General features: G+C 38.7%; 1 protein-coding gene and 1 long non-coding RNA gene across 2 annotated transcripts in view; one reads left to right on the top strand and one right to left on the bottom strand.

Moving 5' to 3' along the window:
- The first annotated feature begins 8,379 nt into the window (after positions 1-8,379).
- On the top strand, positions 8,380-12,413 carry LOC140327680 (uncharacterized). Its single transcript, XR_011920074.1, has 3 exons — positions 8,380-8,584; positions 9,361-9,437; positions 12,018-12,413. It is a non-coding gene; the product is annotated as an uncharacterized lncRNA (long non-coding RNA).
- Positions 12,414-14,961: 2,548 nt separating this feature from the next.
- The window catches only part of PSME3 (proteasome activator subunit 3), a 14,859-nt gene continuing 6,265 nt past the window's right edge, over positions 14,962-23,555 (bottom strand). The window contains exons 5-11 of the mRNA XM_072404063.1: positions 22,673-22,721; positions 21,707-21,819; positions 21,375-21,443; positions 21,123-21,190; positions 20,475-20,529; positions 20,064-20,150; positions 14,962-19,073 (exon numbers count right to left, since the gene is read on the bottom strand). Of these exons, the coding sequence (XP_072260164.1) occupies positions 18,993-19,073; positions 20,064-20,150; positions 20,475-20,529; positions 21,123-21,190; positions 21,375-21,443; positions 21,707-21,819; positions 22,673-22,721 (522 nt within the window). The 3' untranslated portion in view covers positions 14,962-18,992. The remainder of the gene's footprint in view (positions 19,074-20,063; positions 20,151-20,474; positions 20,530-21,122; positions 21,191-21,374; positions 21,444-21,706; positions 21,820-22,672; positions 22,722-23,555) is intronic.

Below are 23,555 nucleotides of genomic sequence, written 5' to 3'. Positions count from 1 at the left end.
TAGGCACACAAGGTTAAATTCAGTCCGCAGCAGAAGAAATGTCACATAATCTAGACTGCTAAAACAGCTAATCAAATGCTTCTCACTGCACATATCTGTTACCAGTAACAACTTTTTGAGGCCTGATGTTTGCCTTTGCTGGAACCTTTACAATTGAGTTTTCTTTAATAGTCCTTATTGGGAGCCATCCTACCCCAGACTCCATAGAAACCAAGCAAACTATTGGTATAGCTGTATGTAAAATGAGAACGTCAACTGGTATGCAAACTTACCAGTAACGTTAAAAAGAAAGTGTGGAAATATTACAGAGCTAAAAGCTTAAATGAGCAGAACTTTCATTTAAAAGAAAAATACCTTTACTGGGGAAAAACCCTTGATCCTTCTGCAAACAAAGACCAGCAGGTCTAATGCAGACAGGAGAGCAGGTGCAACCATCCTCTTCCGCTTTCTACTCACATCAACCGGATCTCGCACTTTGCCGGCACAAGATTGAGTGATGTGTCTTCCTGAAAATATTTGCCAATCTCACTCATGCCCAGTTTCGTTTTTTTAATTGCAGGAAAGCCCCTTAAAGAGGAAGTAAACTCAAAAGTGCCCAAAACAAAAAAATATACTTACCTTTAATCCCGCAGAGCAGTCGATTGGTCCAGAGGTTTCTTCCATCGGGCCCCTTTTCGTCCTGGTATCCGTCTTCGGGCAGGTGCACCAGGCACCGCCATCTTCTCTGCTTCCGGGTTCTTCTTTTTTACGCCACCCAACAAAGACGCGTTATCGGGTAATGTAGTTTGGGAAAAAAATTTGTGTGAGATCTGTGTTTTTTTTCCCTTTTAAGGAAAGGGCTGCTGCATGCGCAGAATGAGCACCCAAGAGCCTCCTGGGATGCGTGACGTAGGTATCCCGGGAGGCTTTGTGCTCCCATTTATTTAATTAAGGGGCAGTTGTCATATCCCTTTATGTAAAGTGAAATTTCTGAGTTTAGGTACACTTTAATGACACATGCCCAACCTCAGCCATGCACAGAAGGAGCAGCCCACATCCTCCTGGGATATGTAATGTATGTATCCCAGGAGGTTGCGGGATTCCCCTTCAGTCTGCTTTGGTAGTAAAGGCAGAAGGGTAAGGGTCCTCCCCAAAAAAATAAAAAAAACACAACTTTACATTATATGAAAGGGGTTAGCCTCCCTTTTATATAATATTAAAAATGTGGTTACCAGCTGGCTTGGAAAGTAAGCTGGCCAGGAATTATTATTATTATTATTATTATTATTATTATTATTAAACAGGATTTATTTAGTGCCAACATTTACCAAAGAGCTATAATTCAAAAGTACACTTGTAATGCTAATCTCCCTGCACTTCTAAGGTTAAATATATATATTTATATTATCCATCACTCCCCCTGCAGCCTGGCATTGCAGGGCTGTGACTGCCTATAACTACAGCACAGAGCACTTTAGAGGTTACTGGGGACTGGTTGCAAAAAAGGGGGTGCTTGCAGGAGTGATGGGATGCATGCCTATTCACTCCTAGATTAAAAATGAGTATTTATTTTTTGCAGTGGGGGCTGAGCTGCAAAGGTTACGATTTTTTTTTTCCTGGAATTAGGCTTTATTTAGAGTGACTGACCCAGAACAAATAAATACTTGTAATAATGTCCTTGAGAGAAGCAAAAGAAGAATGAAAACAGATAGTTTTGCTTATTTCACAGAGATATTTTACAATGGGTTGCACATAATTTTTGATACACCCAGTAAGGTTCAAAGTAAAATTGGGTGCTATGAGTTATTGGCATCTACACACCTTTGTTGCCATATTTGGATATGTTGAAGTTTTAAATTGGCACGAATACTAGTGATACACATGATAGTTTTCAGACCGTTTTAGCTAGCCTTCAAATACAATAAACAACCTTGCCATCATCTCAGAGTCTTAAATATAACATAGATTTACAATATGCAACAAATCCTAAAAGTTACGATAATAGACACCTTCCACAAGATATGCTCCCCTTGGAATTGTCTGCATACCCTGGGAAAGATGAGAGTCGGAGACTGTGGGAGTTATGACCCTTCCAATAGGGAGCGCTAACAGTACAGCAAACTTGCACATTGAGGATAAGATGCAGTTTGGAGACAGTTGACTTGTAATCTTGCCCTTATCCTGGATGTACACACAGACATAAAACCCAATCAATCACTAGCATAGTAACAGAAGAAGTGGTGAGGCAGTGGATAGTACCTATCAAAAAATTGTTCTAGGGAGACACAACTGGTAAACCAGAGATAGGTTTGTGATCACCCAAGGCTCGCGAATATGGATGTGCAAGGGGGAGAAGGCTTATCCATCTGCTGTGATCCTACAAAGGAGCTACTGTGGCAGAAATCACTGAAAGAAAGAAATGTTGGCAATTTGAGGAAGATATCAGTTCATACAGTGCATTGCAGCATGCTGCATTTGGGGTTGCATAGCTGCAGATCAGTCAGATTTCCCTTGCTTACCCCTTTCTACCCCTAAATTGACTACAATGAATAAAGCATTGGAACTGGACCATGAAGCAATGAAAAAAGGTGACATAGTCTGATCAGATATGTTCACTTTTAGATCATGTGAATGGCCAGGTGAAGGCAGTGTTCATTAAAGGATCTGCTGATACAGGTTTTGAACAGGTATAAGAGTTGGGCAGTATACCCAGGGCCTTACCTAAGGGTTTGTGCTTGCCATTGCACACAAGCTTTGTCCTGAGTGTTGTAGCTTTTGTTCCAGCACCCAAACCCATCTCAACCTTAGATTATGTTCAGCAAAGTTATTTCTTACCTAAAAGTCTGTATAGACCTAGAAGTGTATGAAGAATAAAGGTACCAGAATTTTAGTCTTTTCTATTTCCTGACCACGACCTTACTTTCCCAACAATTGGTACTTTTCCTCCAACTAAGCAGCAATTTAGGGGGGGCATTGATACTTCCTTACTGTTGCCCTATGGTAAACTATGTTGTACATTACATTGCACTCACTACTACACTCTGTGCCATGTACCTAAGTATACAAAAACTGCACCTTTAAGCAAAAGAATGGTTCAGCCACACAGGTGTGCAAAACACTATGTTTGTGAATTATTCTTAAGTACCAGTGGAAACTTACCCTGATGAAAGGATTTCCCAATGGTGATGGATGGAAGCACAATACTTGATGTTCTCTTAGACCATTTAAAGACGAGTAGAAATGATAATGCTGTCTACAACTCCACAGTGAAGACCAGAATTCTAAGCAGGTGCTGCCCTAATGTGGGAAGCTACCCTGGAACAAAATGGAGCTTTCTCTTACTTATATCACAATACAAGAGGGTGCTGGGAAGTTCCTGGCTTTGCCCCCTTCCAGATGAAATAGAAAAATGTGTGGGGGCATATAACAGCCTAATATCTTAGTATGTAACTGCAAATATCAGATCTTTGCGATTCTTAAAACTGTTTTTTCTTTTAGTGAGAAGCTGTGATGGCAGAGGCACAAGCAAGTTTCACGTGGCTGGAGTTACGGGCATTCATGACGTTTTTGTTTCTCCAGGGAAAGTCAGCAAAGGACATTCATACTGAGATGTCACAAACACTGGGGGAGAAGTGTCCTTCCTACAGCACTGTCAAAACCTGGATGTCTCGTTTCAAGACTCGGCATTTCACCATTGAATCCCCGCAGTGGGCGCCCCCCAACCACAACAGACCTGGCAACCTGCGATGCTGTCCATGAGCTGATTATTGAGGACCAGCGAATATCCGCCAAAAAAATAGCCCAGATATCTGACATCTCACGGGAGCGTGTTGGTTTTATTATCACCACTACCCTAGACATGTGCAAGCTTTCAGTGAAGTGGGTGCCGAAATGTTTGAACAGTGATCAGAAGAACGAGTTGAAGCATCCAAAGCCGATTTGGCCCATTTTGAAGCTGCACAGGACTTTTTGGCTAGGTTAGTGACTAAGGATGAAATCTGGCCCTGCATCTAAGATCCTGAAACCAGGGAATAGTCAAAGGAATGGTGCTACAGCGGGTCCCCATGGCCAAAGAAGTTCTGAACCCTCAAATCGGCCAAAAAGTCATGGCGTCCATTTTCTGGGACAAAGACGGTATTCTGTTGGTGGACTACCTACCTCAGGGCTCTAGTTTCACCGGACAGTATTACGCCAACCTCCTGGACCAGCTGAAAGTGGCAATTAAGACTAAACGCCGTGGAAAGTTGACCAAAGAGATCCTTTTTCTTTGCTGGACAATGCACCTGCGCACACGTCCAACGTTGTGGCTGCCAAAATGAACACCCTGGGTTTCCAAATGGTCCACCATCCCCCCTACTCACCTGACCTGGCCCCTTCGGACTATCATCTGTTCCCGAATTTGAAGAAACACCTGAAGGGGCAACGTTTTGAGGACATTTCTGATGTCAAAGATGCTGCTGAGAGCTGGTTTGCGGCCCAACCAAATGACTTTTATTTGAACGGTCTAGAGAAGCTGCAACTAAGCTGCATCAGTCTCAGGGGGAAATATGTTGAATAAATGTGTTATTTCATAACTCTGGCTCACTTCTTTCTTGGCAAACCCAGGAACTTCTCAACAGCGTCTCGTAATTATAGAGTGCTTAGTTAGTACATAGACTGCAGTCTATGTATACAATATGAAGACTTAGACTCTAATATTCTTCTTGACACCCTGATATGTCCACTATTACCTTTATCAGCCAAAAGATTCATTGATAAATTCTCAGGTTGTTACAGGGGTTTACCTTACCATGAGAATACTTTTTTGAGTAATTTAGTCCTTTAGCTAGCTGGCAGTACTGGGGCTCTCTGCTATAATACATAACATGCAGTCATCCGTTGGGGGCCATTTTCCACTTCTTGCTCAGGGATTCCCCACACCAGACAAATGTGGGTGTCAACCAACCTAAGAATGTCCCCTAACAGTAGGGGGCAGGGTGGACGGGCCCGGTCCCCATTGTGACTTTTGCAACCTCTATTGCTACATCATTGCTAAAAGCTACCAAACTAAAAAAAAAAACCCTGTCAATGTGTGCACTGCCCGTGATGTTTCAGTATATATGGCAAAATATTTCCAGGGATGCTGACAACCCTTTACAGCCTGTTCCAAGGAATATCCATTCTGCATTCAAGCTCTGACCTCCCACAGTATGTAATGGTGTATGTAAAGGGTTATCCCTCTCCAGTTTTTGAGGGCCCAGACTTGCACACAGTTTTAGTTTAGGAATAGACATTTAATTATATGAAGATTCTTTTCTTATTGTAATAATTGGAAATACTCAATAAAAAAATTTACATTAAAAAAATAAAATTTTATAACGATTTTCTAAGTAGTACGTGTGGACTGGAGTTAGACACTCTTGATATTTGAGATCTCCATCCTGGCAGGGGTCTGAATACAATTCATCGGGCCCTTTAGTAAAATATTGATGTCAAGACATTCTTTCCTAAGAACATATTGTTCTCTTGGGTGACAATTACCGAGTGTGTCTGCTTAGCCTAACCAGACTCTAGAGTGATTCTTCTGATCTTTGACCAAAAAAGATCAATGACATCTTTGGTGATTTGTGCACCATTACCACAGCGCAGGAATTCTGTTGTTTAGGGGCATATGTATAAACAATTCAAAATAGTCAAATTGTTCAGACAAAAGTCCTTGTTTATTCTTGCTGTAGGAATTGCACGTGGAAGGTAACTAGTATGGGGCGCATGTACTTGGCAGATATAAGGCATGCATGACCTGGGCAACAGGCCAGCCATTAGGAGCATGCCCACCGTGTACCGTGCCAATACAAAGAGCTTCTTTCAGCAGATTTGGATAAATACCTAAAAAATAAAAAAAAAGGAACTAAAGCTTCACTTTCAGGCTAATTACGGAAATAGAAAATATTAAGACACAATGGGGTCTATTTATAAAGCACTGTATTTGATATTCATCGAAACATTCTCAGGTAGAGAATCAATTGCTGCCAAAAATATATGTTGGATTCCCTGCTTTAAAAATAGACCCATATTTCTTCCTATTCTTTATTTATCATTTTCACTCTTTTTCTTCAACTTTATTTGAATTTTGTGGTTGCGCATCTTGTCTATGTGCCTTTTATTGTTCTGGGTTTCCATCATTGGCCTGGATTGGCTTCCCATAGAACCAAGTCTGCACAATGTGTGTCAGTGCAGCTGAACTAGGAATTATGTGACACAGATGATGCGGGGGTGCAATTGGAAGACGGTTGGCACCTGTAACAAGAATTGCCCTAACACAGACTATCTTAGAACTCCAAGTACTCTTTTAATGAAATCTGCAGATTTAAAAAGATTGAAAAAAATCTTTTACAGGTTAATGCTTATGGAGTTGAGTTCTCATCTACTTTAACTATAATTACAGCCAAAAATACTCAAATGTTGACTATCCGGACCAGCCCCTATATTGCGGGAGGCACACCAGGCCAGTTGTTGTCATGGTAACCATTCTGTTAGTAACCATAAGGTTAGCAGTTAAATGACAAAAATGAAAGCCGTGCTTGTACTATTTCTTATGATCCCCGGTATCTGTGCCTTTCCTGTAAAGTACAAAGAAAAGTTTAGTTTTAAAAGTATTGTCCACAGTAAGTATACATTTCTACAGCTTATGTCCGGAGGGACCGGTATTATTAAATTCAAAATTTTATACCCACCTATTCTCTATGTGTGATCACGGTATGGTTGTTGTTTCCTGCATTTGACTAGAGAGTTTATAGGGCACATGGACTGCAAATCTGCAGATTCCCCCTTACTTCAGTGGTGTAATGTAAATGACCGAGGCTGTGTTTAACCTGCCGTGTTATGTGTCTGGACAGAAATCCCATTAGGATGCATTTACATGGATTTACAAGAAACAAGCTCAATTTTGCTGCCTTTTTTGAGAAATGCGGAGTTCACATGCAAAGCACAGCGCTGGGCAACAACTCATGTCTGCATATTCTCCAATGATGGACACACATCAGGATTCCTTGCCTAAGGTGGTGGTTGTGGCCCCAAGAATAAAAGAATTTAGATTGGACTGTTGTGTGCCTTACTAAGCTGATTGGGGTTTATGTATGATGAGAATGACCTAGCGCAACCTTTCTCAAACTTGTTAACATGGGAGAAGTGCTAACTTTCGGGTCTTCAGGGAACCTCTGCTATTATTACTAAAGCCACAGCTCACAGTGTACTAGTGTGCTGGCCAGTGGGAAGAATGTCTTACAGATAGCCAAAAAGATCACCAATGTCAGTGGTACAAACTCAGGGCTCATTGTTCAAGGAATCACTAACAAGGAAACCTGCAAATTCCATGGAACCCTGGCTATGAAACACAGATCTAGATAATAAATCCAACCATCTTTGAGCCAGGCCTGGTAGTGTTTTAGAAGTGATCTACATTACTTCTTTTTTGACTTTATCATACCCTAGCATATAAAAAAAAAAGTTTAAACAAAATATATCTGGACTTATGTTCTCACTTATGCTGTTACCATGTTATCTTTGATTCTCCATTTACTCATATGGAGACCCCACTTTAAAGTTGGGGACACTAAGAAATAGAGAATTTACTTTACCAAAGACATTGCCTAGTGCAGTTTGTTACGGTATGAGGCCACATTATTAGTTTCCCATGAAGTTCTATCTCAAGTAGTGTTTTTCAACCAGGGTTACTTTGTGCCTCTTAGGTCAGTTTAAGTGACACCAATGATCTTTTTGACTATCTGTAAGGGTGTCATTCTTCTCACTGGCCTGCAGTTTAACAAGAAATTTTCCTACTGACCACCCTAATTATCACGCCAATGTACTGTGAGCTGTACTGTGGATATAGTAATGACAGCAGGGGTTCCCTAAAGACCTGAAAGTTATTTTAGAGGTTCTCCTATGTTAAAAAGGTTGGGAAACACTGATAGAGTAAATAGAGAAGCTCAATAATTGTCCCTGGAAATGGGCTTCTGTAATCATTTCAGTAATGATTGCTCTACATACAGACTGCTTTTTTTTTTTTTTTTTTTGTGGGGGGGGGGGGGGGGGCAATAGTTGTAAGACAAATAATTTGTTTAGTGATTCAGCGCAGTGGGTTTATTACACAACATCGGGGGAATTGTACTGACACTAGATTTGTACCCCAGACGATCATTCATGGTTGTCTCAGGCAACAAAAATCCAGCATCAGTATGGGGCTGTATGTATAGACATTAATTTTTAATTGTGTATGGTAGGTGGGCTGTAAATGAAGACAAGCTCAGAAACCATGCCTGCACTGGATGTGGTACGCAGAAACTTAAACATGGGCTTTGGACTGTTACTAATAAAGACTGCACACATGGATAGCACCTCTGTGGGTATCTTTGAAGACAACACAATAATGTCTATAATGAACACATATTTTAGGTTGAACTTTTAACTCTAATTTCATTTATGTCCAAGAAATGTGGAGGTCAACAGTCAATCAGTGGACTGAAATCTGGGAGTGGCTCAAAATCCTGTACAACGGCACATCAACATTTTCAAAATGTTTATATCTTGGTATTGGCCTCAGTCTGGTCATTCTATGCTGCTGCACGTATGTATGATTTAACAAATGAAATGTGAATTTCAATGAATGGTATTTTTATCAAATAATGTATTGCATATAATTACAGACACCATATTATCTGGATTATACAGTTATGACCATCATCCATAGTCATATCATTAACTGTCCCTCAAAGGGGCTTACAATCCAATGTCCCTACCATAGTCATATGTCATTATATAGATGACAGATACTTCCTATAATTCTCTCTTATAGTCTCCTGTACTCTTCTCTTTTTTGTCTTCATTCTAATATTCAGATGTAGGTATTGCTATGGAAGGGGCATTCTGGTTCAGGTTCAATCCTATGGACTATGGGTCTGATTTAATAAAGCTTTCCAAGACTAAAGAAGATAGACTATCATAGCAGAACCAGATTCCAACAAACCTGGAATGGATCTCCAGGATTGGATACATTTGCCAACAAGCAATATTTAAGAAATTCATTCCAGGTTTACTCGATGACACAGATTCTCGATGATAGTCTATCTTCTTTTGTTTGAAGAGTTTTAATAAATCAGGTCCTATGTGTAACTCTCTAAAAAGATTTCTTTGACAATCAGATAATCAGAAATATCTATATTTCAATGTTTGCTATGTTATGTTATGCATTTTCATTGCTATGAACCAGCTCTACAAAACGTTATGGTCTTCCTAAATTGTAAAATGTATAGAAATCATGGGACAATCACCCTTAAAGTCATTTTAAAAATGTGAACTGGAGATTTTTTTTTAGTAATTACTTTACAAATGTATTTTTACTAGACTGTCCGTTAACAGTCCATACGAAGAATAGGATGACTCAACAGCTCTTAAAAGAAGGTCCTAACACCACTCTATGGGTAAGTAAGATATAGGTCTGATATGTTAAAACTTTCCAAGATTGGAGAAGATAGACTATCATGGGAGACCTTGGGTGATCCAGCAAATATGGATCTCATCCAGGATTTAAAACATTGGCCAAATAAAAGCAAATGACTTTGAAAAAGAAAGCCATTCTAGGTTTGCTGGATCACCCAGGTTCTCCCATAATAGTCCATCTTCTCCAGTCTTGGAGAACTTAAAAAAATCAGACCCAATGTATGGGAATGGACAACACAAGTGTACAGTGATACAATAACCATGTACAATTACTGATCTGGGCCTTGCACCAATGCTTACAGCAAGGGATTTTTACTAGCTTAAGTCAAAGGTGGTCCTTAGTGCTTGAACAAGGTACTGAGCAGCCAAGGCTCCTATACTTCAACCAGAGCATTATACCTATATTGCACATTTGTATTTACTCCTAGGTATTTTTTTACATGTACAGTGGTACCTCTGTATAACTCCGCTTTGTAATAAGTCCAATTTGGTATAAGTCCTGCTTGGACACGAAAAATTACCCTTATTTACCTCTCTCGAGACAAAGGCACGACTGCCCACGAGCGTCAGTACGCCAGTGGCTACCATTCAGTGAACAACCCGTGCTATAACTCTGTGAATTACATAACATCTTCTCCTCCCTTCTCAGCACCATCCTAGAAGGCACTCAACTCTTCTCAGCAAGATAAAGTGAGGGTAAATTTTCATTTATTTCATCCAATTGCTTTTGTATTTATGTATTTTAGTATTAAGCAGTATTTAAATTATTTCATACAGCTCCATCAATGTATAATATGCCAATAACAATAGGATTTTTTTTCATGGGAACAGATTAATCATTTTCCTTTTATTTCTTATGGGAAAATTTGTTTTGGTATAAGTTCAAGGATCTGGAACGGATTAAGGACTTATACCAAGGTACCACTTGTAGTTTGTTTTTAAATAGTTGTAATTGTGGTACTAGTGATCATATTCATATTTAAAAGGAATGTATTAGTATCTATATTGGAACACAATAACTAGAGGTAAGATAAACACGTTTTATGAAAACTTGTGAGTGCAGAATGGGGGTCATGCAATCTTGTACAGGTTGACAAGCGAAAATCCAGCCAACGATGATCCGGCTCCTTCAGTTTCCTAGCGTGAATTTCAGACCGCATTTTTAATACGGGGACTGCAGTACACAGTTTGGCCCGTAATGTTTTCATGGCGCTGTTCTGCAGAAACAGCTGTTAGGTCTTGCTTGCTAAACTAAATACAGGTTGAGACATCCCTGCTCCCAGGAACCGTGGCAGATGTCCGCGGTGCTGAGAGGAAGGCTGCCTGTGTGTGGAGTTAAAATCTGGAATTTTCAAAAATCCAACACTCCTCTCAACTTGTATAGATTAATAGAAGAATGATTTTATATCCATATCAGCCTCTGGTTCCCTAAACACCCCCTGCACCCTCTTTTCCCCCTATTATTCTCTTACTAAATTTATTCACAAATTTTAAACTATAACAAATATTTTAACCATCTCTAATATAGCTGTCCAAAGTTCTCACCTTCACAGGCTTTATGATTGCTATGACTGATTTATGATGGCATAGTATAGGTGATCAAGCCTTCATACAGAAGAAGCTTTCTTTCTGATGTATTTCTCTGTGCTTATGGCAGCTATAGGCATCACAAAAAAGGGAGAAATATATTTCTCTTTCCTTTTTTTTAGTCTATATGATTTACTGAAGGCAAATCCTCAAGAACTACCTACAAGCATCAATAGAATCTTACTTCCTAAATTCTGCACCGTGCAACATTCTTGTTGGGAACCACAGTTATAATTATATGTGCTAAGCCATAACCAAAAAAAATGTCACCCCAAAAAAATAGCAAAACTGTTTAGGCTAGAAGGACAAAGATGGTGCTTTGTTAATTTTACACAGCATATACTGTATATACCAAACATAACGGAACACAACCGATAACTTTGTTATGGGATGTATTGGGTCATAACTCTTCCCTGCTCATTAAAAAACTAAATGTTTGGCTATACTTCTCCCCTCCTATTGTGCGTTAGCTCCCCCACCACCTAGATTGTTGTTCTTCTGGCCTCCTGTGTCACAGTCTGAATTTGTCAGTCATTTGCAACCCCTATTTAATGTACAGCGCTGCGTCATATGTTGGCCCTATAAAAATCCTGTCTAATAATAATAATGTAAATACAATTTAGCTAGCCCACTCCTGTTCCTACCCCTTTAATGAAGTTGGCCAATACCATCCACTTCAATAATATAAAGAGAACAAGTAACCACCCCCTAACCTTTTGATATACTTCCAGCAGTTTGCCACATTCACTCATATTTAATCTGATCAGTTGGAAGCATCCTAATACTGACATTTGTTTTTACACCAGGCTTGCAGAGGGGCAATCAGAAGGATGTTATAGCATTAGCAACATGTGAATCCTAGATAATGTAATTGCAGACACTGGGGAGTGAACAGATAAGATAGTGAGGTAGGTTCACCAGAACCTAATTATATACAATTCAAGCATTAAAGAAAGTTTTTTTTTTTTTTGTAGAATCTTTTCTCTGTTGGAGAAACTAGACAGAAAATATACTAACCTTCCCTCCAGCAATGAGACGTCTGCAACATTGCCATCACAGAACATCTTAGCCCAGTCTTCTACTGTGATCAGTCACCTGGAATGGCCTTGTCATACTGATGTACCTCCCACACATTAATTCATTCTAGCAGTTGCTAAACCTGTCAAGAAATTTATAGTCAGTAGAATCCTTTATTGCTGTGCAACACAGTATGTCTCTTCTGAAATAAATGACCTGCTTGGTCCCATATTTACCTTGTTCATGTAATGGAATTGGTTTCATCAGAATAAACACAGCTAATTCTGCACTGAGAAAAACTATGGTGTCTGAATCTGTTTAGATGAGCTCGGGCCTAGGAGAACATCTTTTCAGTAAAAGTAAAGCTTGACCCAAGGAAACCAACAGCTTACAAGTTACCCCTAACTCCTGTTGTGTTATTACTCACAAGCTTTTATTAAAATTTCAGTACTTCCTATAAACATATTTTTAAACTCAGTCACATGACCCTTAGGTTCCTTTCACACTTCTCAATCCACATGGCTAACTGCTCACATGTGCATATCACTTTGCTGTAGTGGGGGTGCAGTTTTCCTCCAGAGAGAAAAAGGATCATTTGGTCAGAAGCAACATGCACTTCCAGGAACACTAACCCCACTGCAATACAGTGTAGAGAGGAACTGTGCACATACGTCACAAAGTGAAGTCCATTTCCTTATCAGGACTCTAATCTCTTGCAGTCTATGGGGCTTTGTGGCTTAATAAGTCAAATTTTTACAGGTCAGGCTCTTATAGTTGTAGCCAAGGTTATCCAGCTAATTGACACCCCTGGTTTCTCTGATACATTGAGCTGCTGTTATTGTCCAGGCTGCAATAACAGGTCAGTTTATTAATGTATACCACAAATCCTCGAGCCATAATGGCGACACCTCCTGTAGTGATTACAATTACAATGATGTGTGTGTTGGCCTGACAAATGGCTCTAAGTGACATGGAATAAGAAATTTTAACCCAGCAAATAAATACATCAAACCATTTACCTACTGGAACAGATTCCCAGACCACTAAATACTTGGACTCTGGAACGTGCAAGCACGGGGAGCTGTGCGTCACTCAAAGGGAAAGAAACTTGCCCCCAGAGTGACGTCATCATGTCAGAACCCATCCACTCTCCCATCGCAGTGTCCAGAGACACAACCCACCCACTGCCCTGAGCCTGCGATGTCCCTGGGAGACTTGGTCCGCAGCTCTGGCCAGACCCAGTAGTGGGCCGGGAACCCCTGTACTAGAACCCAGTCTGAAGAACAGATTTCCTGCCTTTGTTAAAGTAATTACCCAGATTGGGAAAACTGGGTACCATTTTCAGGAGTCACTAAGGACCACCTCATAAGTGCCAAAGACCTGCAGCTTGGCCTACAGAGGTTTACAAAAAGAGCTATTTACCTCTACATCTATAAAATTACACATAGGACCCTTTTTATAAAGCAGTAAATCTGACATTCCCCGAAACAATTGGAGAATCTTCCACGTCAATCTATCCACCATGGAACATTACAGAGAATGTCAGATTCACTGCTTTAAAAAAAAAAAAACGCATAGAATACAAAACTGTCACCTAAATCTGTGTATGAGTGAACAAAGTTTGGGTAAAAACTTTTAATTTAAATTTTTAATTTGTTTACAGATTTTATGTAACATCTTTCTAAAGACAAAACAACCTCTATGAATCCCCATAATACAAAAGGAGCAGATTCACTCATTAAACCAATAAATACTTTAAAGTACTGCATACATTAAACTAACAATTATTAAAGACGAAGTGGTCATTTTGTGAAACTTTTTTTTCCATTATAGTCAGGGTTAAAAAAAACACAAGATATTAAAATATTTACTGTGATAGCAGGTAAGGGGAAAATTTTGTTGAAACAAATGGTGGACGCCCGGTACCCTTTGTCATGTATTAACTTTATCATTTTACTATTCAGTATATATTGCTAAAATTTACACACACGGCAGTGACAAGCTTATACATCTACACTTTCTTTTCTCTACCGTCCCTTTAAATATAATTTTCTCAACAAATGACAAAGTACCATCCCTTAAATGTTCATCTCACATTATTATGCACAGTAGATGTACAGTCCCTTTAATCTTCTCCACCAATAATGTAATTGTACAATTCTTTTTCCGAAAATATTTCCATAACTTATTTTGATGTATTGTCCCTTGTTGATGGGGTTCTGGCATTCATGTTATTTAATCATTCTGAGGAAAGCCTTTGGCCCCATTGGCTACCAATGTGTACAAAAAAAACAAATAAAAAAACACACTTCTATTTTTTTTTTTTTTGCCTTTGGTCTGTTAAAACAGTTCTCTATTTGCAAGAGAACAAATGAATGATTTTTGGTGGTGGGAATTTTTCAAACATTCCAAATTTAGGTCTATTTTAAAATTAGTGGTAAAGATAACATAAAGCTTTAAAGACTGGCCAAACATGGGGGTGATGTAAAATTCCACCCGCCGACTGTATCATGTGTTTTGTTACCCCAAGTTATTTGCCCTGTAGTATGGCCACAACTGCCCAAGTCGTGTATTCATTGTATTTATGAGAAACAAAACATCCAAAGCCAGATCAGTTTATGTCTGTTGAAGTAATGGATGGATTGCACAGGGAAGGCAAATAGCACTGAATAGGGAAGGAGAAGGATAAGGTTAATATGAGTTTGCCCACACAAAAAAATAAATTAGTGGATAAAAGTAGCAAAAAACAAAACAAAAAAAAAAAAAAAAAAAACTATGCACTTACCATTTTTTGCTACATCATCACCATCGCTCACTGTTTTGCTACAGAACTACATAGTGTGCAATTGTAAAACTTAACACATTTACAACGAAAGATTTAAAATAAAAGATGACAAAGCATTTGCAAAAACACATCGGATGAACATTTTTAATAACTTGACATTTTAAAATTGTACATGTCATTTCAGCAGAGAACAAAATACTCAAAAACATTTTTACAATAAAGAACCAAAATGACAATGATAAAAAAATATACAATTTAAGGCTGTGACATCACCATTCAGAACAGAAATGAAACGTATGTATATTCTGGATGCAGACTGGAAAAACTGAATCTTGAATGGAAATGGAGACAAAAGCATGAATGTTTCCTGGTTCTGTCAATTTATAGGAAACAGATAAAATGAATGCCATAAACTTTTATAAATGTCAATATTACCGGTAAGTTGAAAAAACATCAAATTGATCAAGAAGGCAAATAAAGATGATGGGTAAAGAGCAGCAAAGCCCAACAACCAACATGGTTACACAGCACCGTTCTTGGATAACGTTAGATACACATTGCTGCTCTCTGCACACCACCTATAGAATACATATCAATTAGACTGAAGGATTCGAGCACTGTAAAACTGCAGCTATTGCTGAATGTCATCACCACTATACTGATTGTGCACAGACATCTAAACCAAGTAGATGTTTCATCTGCCAATACCCAGTCACATCACCAACCCAAGTTATGATTGTACTATATTATTTAGCCTCTAGGGGGTGCAGCAGTGACAAGATTTTGGACCCGTCATCAATGGAGGGAACAAGGGAGATAGGTATGTGCCATAATCTGAAAGTAAGTGTGCACAACTGCACATTATGGCAAATGTAAAGCCAAGATGCCTCCATTTTTTTAGGGGCGTTTATGAAGTACTAAAGGTGACATGAACTGATATACAGACATTACCTGGTTGGAAATTGATTGTTCTTTGCTATCTGATAATTGTTCTAGTTTGACCTACACACTGAATACATCAGTTGTATAATATGAAAGAAAAGTCCTCTTTTGGATTGTCACACCATTATAACAAACTAATTATGCTTTAGGAGCAAATAGAGTTAGAGGAAACCTGTGTTGATAGAATAAGGCTGTGAGGACCCTTTTTTTTCTAAGCACTTATTGTAAAATACTTGTATTAAGGGAAAAGCCTGACACCTTTGGGACATGCGGCCACCATCAGGAGAACTAAAGTAAAAATGGAGGACTAGTACCAAAAAAAAAAACCTGCTTAAGCCAATCAGCAATGCGTATGGAGTAAAGTTGTCCAACATAACCCCCATCAAGTCCAATATAAACAAGGAAATAACTCCACTCCACTCTGTCCAGGTTAACTGCCACTTTAATGTGAACTCAAAGCAGGCTCACATTGGTTACCGATGCCAGCGGCTTTGAACCTGGAAAGGGTTACATGGCCAACCTAACCAGAATGTTGTTTGGAAAACACCTTTAAGTGGGGCCCAGCACCCATGGGCGTCCTTCTGTGCAAGCAGCAGAGTGGAGTCCTGATTTAGCTCTCAATTCATCTCCAGATGTATTGATTGCTTTCTAAAAAAAACTGCACATTACAAACCATGCTTAGTAGTAGGTGTTATCCTGGGCTGCCCTACAGCTGTTTCCTGCTGGGCTACCCCTGAAGGTAGCAGTGCGAGCCTGGTTCACTTTTAATATTAATATTCAATTGCTGTACCTCACACAATGGGAGCTTCAGTAGTCAAGACTGGAATCGTTGTTGATGTATTTTGGGTAGGTTCAGAATAAGCTTCCCTTTTTGATTGGGTCCTCTATTGCAACACAAATGGCAAACAGCTACTTGATGAAATCTAAATGGTGCCGCAGGTCTTTGCAAAGTGGGAGCATGGGGAAATCTCCTGGACACTTGGCAAACACTTAGCACCTATGGCATTACTGAAAACCGAAATTGGGGTACTGGTCCATATTGCAAGTAGCCAGAGACCCACTTCATTCTCAAACAAGTTAAAATTAGCGGGAGCTCTGAAGAAGGTTGAGCCTCATTTACCTAAAATATACTGGCTGTGCCATTTTATGAACACCAATAGAGATGTAAATGCTGTACAACTCTCTATACCAGCTGCTCCTCACACACAGATGCCACTTGTGTGAAGAACCAGCACTCTGTCTCTTTTAGGAGTCATACAGCCAATATATGGTTCCAAGAGAGGAAATTACACAGCAATGACTTTTACAGTAAGAAACTCAAACCTATTGTAAGAGTAAAAAAAACCAAAAGACAAAGGAGATTTGCATTCCACACTAATTTCCTTATTTATCAAGGTGCTGAAAAGACTGTAATGCAGCAAACAAGTCAAACTTTCATGTTCCAGCAGTCATTTTTGGAGGTCTTGTTAAAATCTAATCAATAGCTTTAAGGGACAAAGACTGACCTGTCCTCAGACATTTTGAGATTCAAAGTTTTGATTGATATTTATTTTATTGTAAAGCGCTTTGTAATATGTTGGCGCTTTAAAAATTTAGTTTTATTAATTTTGGTGTCAGTGGTGCAGTTAGTAATTAAACTCTTGGCATTATTCATTACCCTATGTTATGCTATTGATTAAAGTAAACCTATTAATCATTTTAAAATTAAACTTCTCCCAAGACAAACCTTACAAGCTGCCTGGCAATACAAATGTTGGACAAGCAGTCATCCACTGTGTTCAGGAATTCTTAAAAACAAATGTTATCCAGTGCTGTTTCCATCGGCCAATGACGCCAATCGGCCAATTTATTTGCACGAGGGGATGAGCCGTTCAAGGGGCTTATTCTTGATGTCATGAAGGCAAAACTCTTGCAAAAAGTTTAACCAATTCCCTGGGTTTATGTACACAAGTATTCATTGGTCTTGTAGCTAGAAAATGAGCACTGTGAATGGGGAAAACAAATAACTCAAAGAAACTCTGTACTCAAAGACAATTTTACTTTCATACATAAACCCACTGTAGCTTGTATGGTCGCTTCTTAGGAAGACCATTAGTTTTAAAGTTTCAAATAATGGAGAGGTTTACCTAAATAATCTGTCACTTCAGACTAGATACTTGCCAATCAAGGGAAGGAGAAGTTTTGATTCTAAATACTTCTGTGTCCTTCAGTAGACTCCTGCAAAATGGCAGGGGAACACGTCTGAGGTGTTTAATGCTATCCTTAATAGAGGTTGCTGGTGAAGTACAAGTTACAGTGTTCTATTGCAGGAGGAAGAAGGGGGGGGGGGTAAGATGGTTGTATAAATTGACAGTCTCCAGGCATGCAATGTGCCCAAAGGAAAATGTTTAAATATGTTGTCTGACTATAATGATCTACTACTGAATACAGTTAAAAATAGATGTTAAATAAATGTTATTGGACATGACAACATGGCTGCAAAAATATTCAAACATTTTCCCACTGCTAACAAAACACATGTGTAAGCATAGGAGGTAATGAATAGCATTTACAAGTCCCAAGTCATTGTCTTGTGTTCATAAAATATGAAAAAAATCTTCAATTTTAAAACAATGATTTGTTATTCACTTATCGTATTCTATGTGGAATATATATATATATATATATATATATATATATATATATATATATATATGACAAATTAAAATGGGCTTAAGAAAAAGCTGTACCAAATGATGTCACTTTTCCCTAAAAGATTATCTAGACTTGATTGCATTTTCCCAAACTACTGGAGACCCCATTATAATAGGAGTTAAAAAATATATATGAAAATAAAAATCAAAACCCTGAAAACCCACGGGTGCTGCCAAACCCATCTCCTAAATTGGCATTTATGTGTTATAGGGAATTGCAATACATTTTAGCATTTCAGTTTTACAGTGCTGCGGGTAAAAGGTCTTGATAGTGCTTTGTTAAGACTAAGGCTTTCAATATGCATTACATTTTTATGGAAAATAAAAGTTTAAACATAAAAAGTTATAATTTTTTATCTCCAGAATAATTTAATCCCTTCGTGATGGAGATGATGTCTCACGTTCATACAAGGCAATGGTGGCCTATGTTCCTTTTTAAGTTCAAAGGAAGAAAAAACAATTAAAACAAATATAACTAAGAAGGAGAAGGAAGGTTTGTGGGGATACGATGGCTAGTAAAGTGTTTCAGCATTACTGTTTCTGGGCCTCTTGATTTTCTCAATGTTTTTGAAGATCATGTCATGTAACGTCACCTGAAACAGACAAAACAAGTTTAAACCGGGGTCCTGGGTCCTCACACTAAATAAAGAAAGCATAAATCATTTCTTTTATAAATATCGACTCCACAATACACTCCCTTATTTTACTTATGCTGTCAAACCAAATAGTATCTCAGAAATTACCAGTATGGTCTCTACCCTCCTACGAGGAAGCCACATGGTGAAACAGACAATCCTTTATTTGACGTTACCTTGAGATAAGATTACATGCTTTTGACGATATGTGAGGTTTATGTATTGATTTATACCCTAGTTGGGCTATGTTTAACTTAGAATGCTAACTAATGACTAACTTATAAACTACCTAAAAGTTGCCACAAAAAGCCGTTCTTCCTTCTTTTTTTCTCTACATGGCTTTTATACAATAGGCCTGGCAACCACAATTAATGCAAAATAAAAACAGAAATCTTTTGGGTTCTTACTCCATTTTCCATTCATTTTTGTGCAATAATTACCATTGTAGCTGGGACCCCTGACCGAAGGGGGCACAGATAATGAATTTCTAGTTGTGGGGACTGCAAATGTTTGCCTAAATTGCAGTAGAGGGAAGGGGGAGGGGTGGATTAGGAGCTAGGAATTGTCCTTGTTATCTTTACGGCTGAATTTTTTTTTCGATGATCGCATTAGATCATATGGATTATGTTACTAGAAATAATTTTCAAACAGGGTTTCTTAGAACTCTAGGTTTCCTCCAGATCTTGCTTGACATCCTATACGTTTGGTGTCTGCATACCTCAGGGGTCGAAATCATGTGGCAGAGTCAGCTATATGAATGCAATTAGATTTTCAGCTGTCTGTAAAAGTGGCGTTCTGATTACTATGGTAAGTGTTTATTTTTCCTACTGAACACCAATGCAAAAATAATTTTTGCCATTGATCATAGTAGGGGTTGGTAGCGAGGCTGACACAGATCGTATGAAAACCCAACAGAAAAAAAGTCTTTGAATATAAACTGCTAATTACATATTGGTTTCTCAGCTCTGATATTATTAGCCGTAAACTGATGTACTCCTTCTCATCTATTTCTGTCACGGTACGCCGATAATCTTCCTGCAAAAGATCAGAAACAAAACCATTAGTGGAAAAACATTCATTCCCCAAGTTAGACTTTCACTGGTATGGGGAGTGTATAAATAAATAACCTAAATCCAAAAATGGCTTTTCATACTAAGCATGCATTACTTTATTTGAATAAATGAAAGACATGACAATACTATTAAAATGCATTTGTTCTTAGCGTATTATGATGCCACTGAAGCTTCATCTGATTTATTGTAAATTAGGTTTGTTGTTGAATTTTATAATACAGCTGAATATTTCAGGGTGTCACTATGCTACACACAAAGTAATCCAGTCACAATTTACAATACTTACCACATGAGGGTATTTTGCTATTTTGGAAACCAGTTTTGCCCGAGTGATATAATATCTAGAAGGAGAAAACAAGAACAGTGTATTAAACATACTGATCTGCATGTTCTGATTACACCAATGTTCTATTTTTATGGAAATGAGCCACATCATTTTCATATGGCAAATTTAAAGTGGGTCTAAACCTGCTCAGCAACTCACCTCTTCGCGTTCCATTGCAGGGTGCCGCCATCATCAACTTTGTTGCCAAAAACCCAGAGTGATCAGGCAGGTATTATTTCAGAAGGGCCATCACCTTACCCTTTTTGCAACAATGACCTGCCTGATCGAGCAATTGTAAAATAATCAGTCGCTCTGCCTATTCTGAGGCAGCAGTAACTTATAATTAGGTAATCCAATAAGTTCCCTATGACCTACCACATCTTCAGTTTGAGTTTAGGTTCACTTATTAACGATCATCATGTTCCCAGTAGAGTTGCATTTGAAAGCTTGGCTAATATAAGTAGGGTTTTCATGTGATCTGATTTTCAGAAAGAGGCCAGCTTCCTAGGAAAGTCTTGGCAATGAAAGGTATTTTTGTGTCTCCACATTTGGCCTTGTAGGAGGATTATAAAAAAAAAAGCAGGATGGTTCCGTGCTATAATGCCTCACCTGGAAATCTGATCCAAATAAGATGCCGCTTCACTCTCCACTGTCCGCAACTCAGCCACTGTCTCTTCCTAAAGAAGAAGCAAAAACACAATCACGTATTGTAGTTGTTGATTGATGTGCAAATGTCTATGTCTTTCTAGAGACACACTCTGCAGTTGTCATACATTTCATACAGAAAACCGAAGTGCTATGTTATCAACATTAAAAGCTACATATAAAATAGTTTTGCTTCAATGTAAATCAGGATTTTACCTGGATAGACACTCCAAAATTGTTACCATCTTCTATCCTTGGAATAAGAAGCTGAACCCACATTTTTACCTAAGGCACAAAAAATTAAAAATAAATAACACAAAAATAGAAAATCTAGTCCAGATGACATCAAAATAATAACAGCTAAACTACTGCAGTTATTAAGTAGAGCAAGACATTTTTCTCTTTACCACTTTTTCCGCATATGTCACTTCCTTCTTCCCTACAGAGTTAGGCATACTGGTGGATATGAGCAGCGACTTCCTAATAATTAAAAAAGTGCCCACAACAACAAAATTTACACTTCCAAATCTTATGGCCAGCAAACTTACTGTGTTGCATTTCTCAATGAGTAACCTGATTTCCGGCTTTACTTTTTCAATGATCTCAACTAGAGGTGCATTACTCTTCAACATTCCATTCGGCATCACAAATACTTTGGTGCCTAAAAAGGAAAAGGTACAATTACTTAAATGTAAGAAAAAATGTAAATCATAAAAAAGAGAAGTATTCAAGCCAGAAATTTGTTAAGGATGGGTAGGAAGAAATTGTAGGTGGGTGGCAGCCCCTGTATTGTGACCCAACTCTTCAGTAATCACAAAACAGCTGGGTGTGGTTACTGAAAAGTGCCAGGTGGTGCACCCAGCTAAAAGGGACTAGGGAGAACACTGAAGACCTTCGTCTTGTCCAAATATAACGGAACTACATAATGCCATCCATTGGTGCCAGGCAATCTGCTTCACATTTCCCCATGCCTGTTAAAGCATAGTAATATTTTGGCACAGAAGGTGGTACAATAAGAAGGCCAAACAAACATGTGCAAAGCAATATGGTATATATGCAGTGAGGGGTAGTACGTAACACAAAACACATTGGGGAGAAAAAGAAAAATCAATTTATTCCCCATGAATAAATGGTCCAATAAAGAGACATAAATTCTACAGGTCTAGACTGGACAGAGGACAACTGTTTTTTTTTTTTAAAGTATGAAAGGTGTCACAGAGTCAACAAGTGCCTCAAAACAAGGAAACAAGGGTACCTTCTACACCATTAGACTCACATCCTACTGCGTTTTAAATCTCTACTCCAGCAATTTAACAATTCACACCTTCAAGAACATAACTGGAAGAATTACCCTCTATGCAAATTTACTAATACCAAAAGAATTATTTTTATAACTAGAAGAAAATTAGCATGAAGTTAAACAGTTTAACCCTCATAGACGTAAAAGTGCCATATGCATCAAACCAGACAGCAATACAGCATCCCCCCAGCCATATCTAGACACAAACACTAACCTGGGCAGTGATCCTCACCATCTTCCAGTTTTCGTTTTTTAAGGTTAGGCTGAAACAATCATAGAAAAAAAGTTATGTACAGCGACAGCCAAAAATCAAGTAAGGCCTTACTAGTATTATGCTATCATTCTAAGGGAAATTGGTTTACAAGTAAAAAAATGTAGGCCATTTCTAGGGGTCATGTGACCTACTAGGGACTAAAACATGAGAACGAACACTGGACTGGTGTTTGGACTAAAGCATGGCATTTGCCAAGTTTTATAGCAACTGTTATTTGTACATTATGGTTTTAAATCTGATGCCACACCATTAACCAGGCTCAGGTCTTTCATCAGCAACTGCAAACCAACATATGGTTTGTGGACACAAAGTACTGTGCAACCAAACCATGAAACGATAACAGCAACTGGCAAGTTAACCTCCCAACCGTTAAGCCCGTACTTTTTCGTATTAAAAAAAGTTGCAATTATCAATAGCCCCGTACTTTTCTCACTCCCCACTTACCTGGTCCCGCTGTGCTCATTCGTCGTGTCCGCGTTCCAGCGTCGTTCTCCAGCGTCGATCTCCCTCTCCAGCGTCGGGTGCCGTCTCCTGGTCCCGCTGATCGTCCCGCGTCGTTCTCCTTCCAGCGCCGGGTGCTCTCTGAAACAAGAAGCCGGCCGGCGGAGGAAAAAAAAGCCGACCCGCTTCTTGTGCGTGCGTGCGCGATGACGTCGGCGCGTGTGCGGGAAATTCAAATTGAAACTCATTCATTCATTTTGTATTAGATTGGATACAGGAGTTTGTATTCAATCCAATACAAAATGAATGAATGAGTTTCAATTAAAAATAAATACAAAGTATGTATTTTGTATTGGATTGGATACAGGAATTTGTATTCAAT

This window comes from Pyxicephalus adspersus, chromosome 3, assembly GCF_032062135.1.
Source record: "Pyxicephalus adspersus chromosome 3, UCB_Pads_2.0, whole genome shotgun sequence".
Classification (NCBI taxonomy): Eukaryota; Metazoa; Chordata; class Amphibia; order Anura; family Pyxicephalidae; genus Pyxicephalus; species Pyxicephalus adspersus.
Note: the sequence above shows the minus strand (reverse complement) of the source record. Positions and strands in the feature narration are given on the sequence as shown.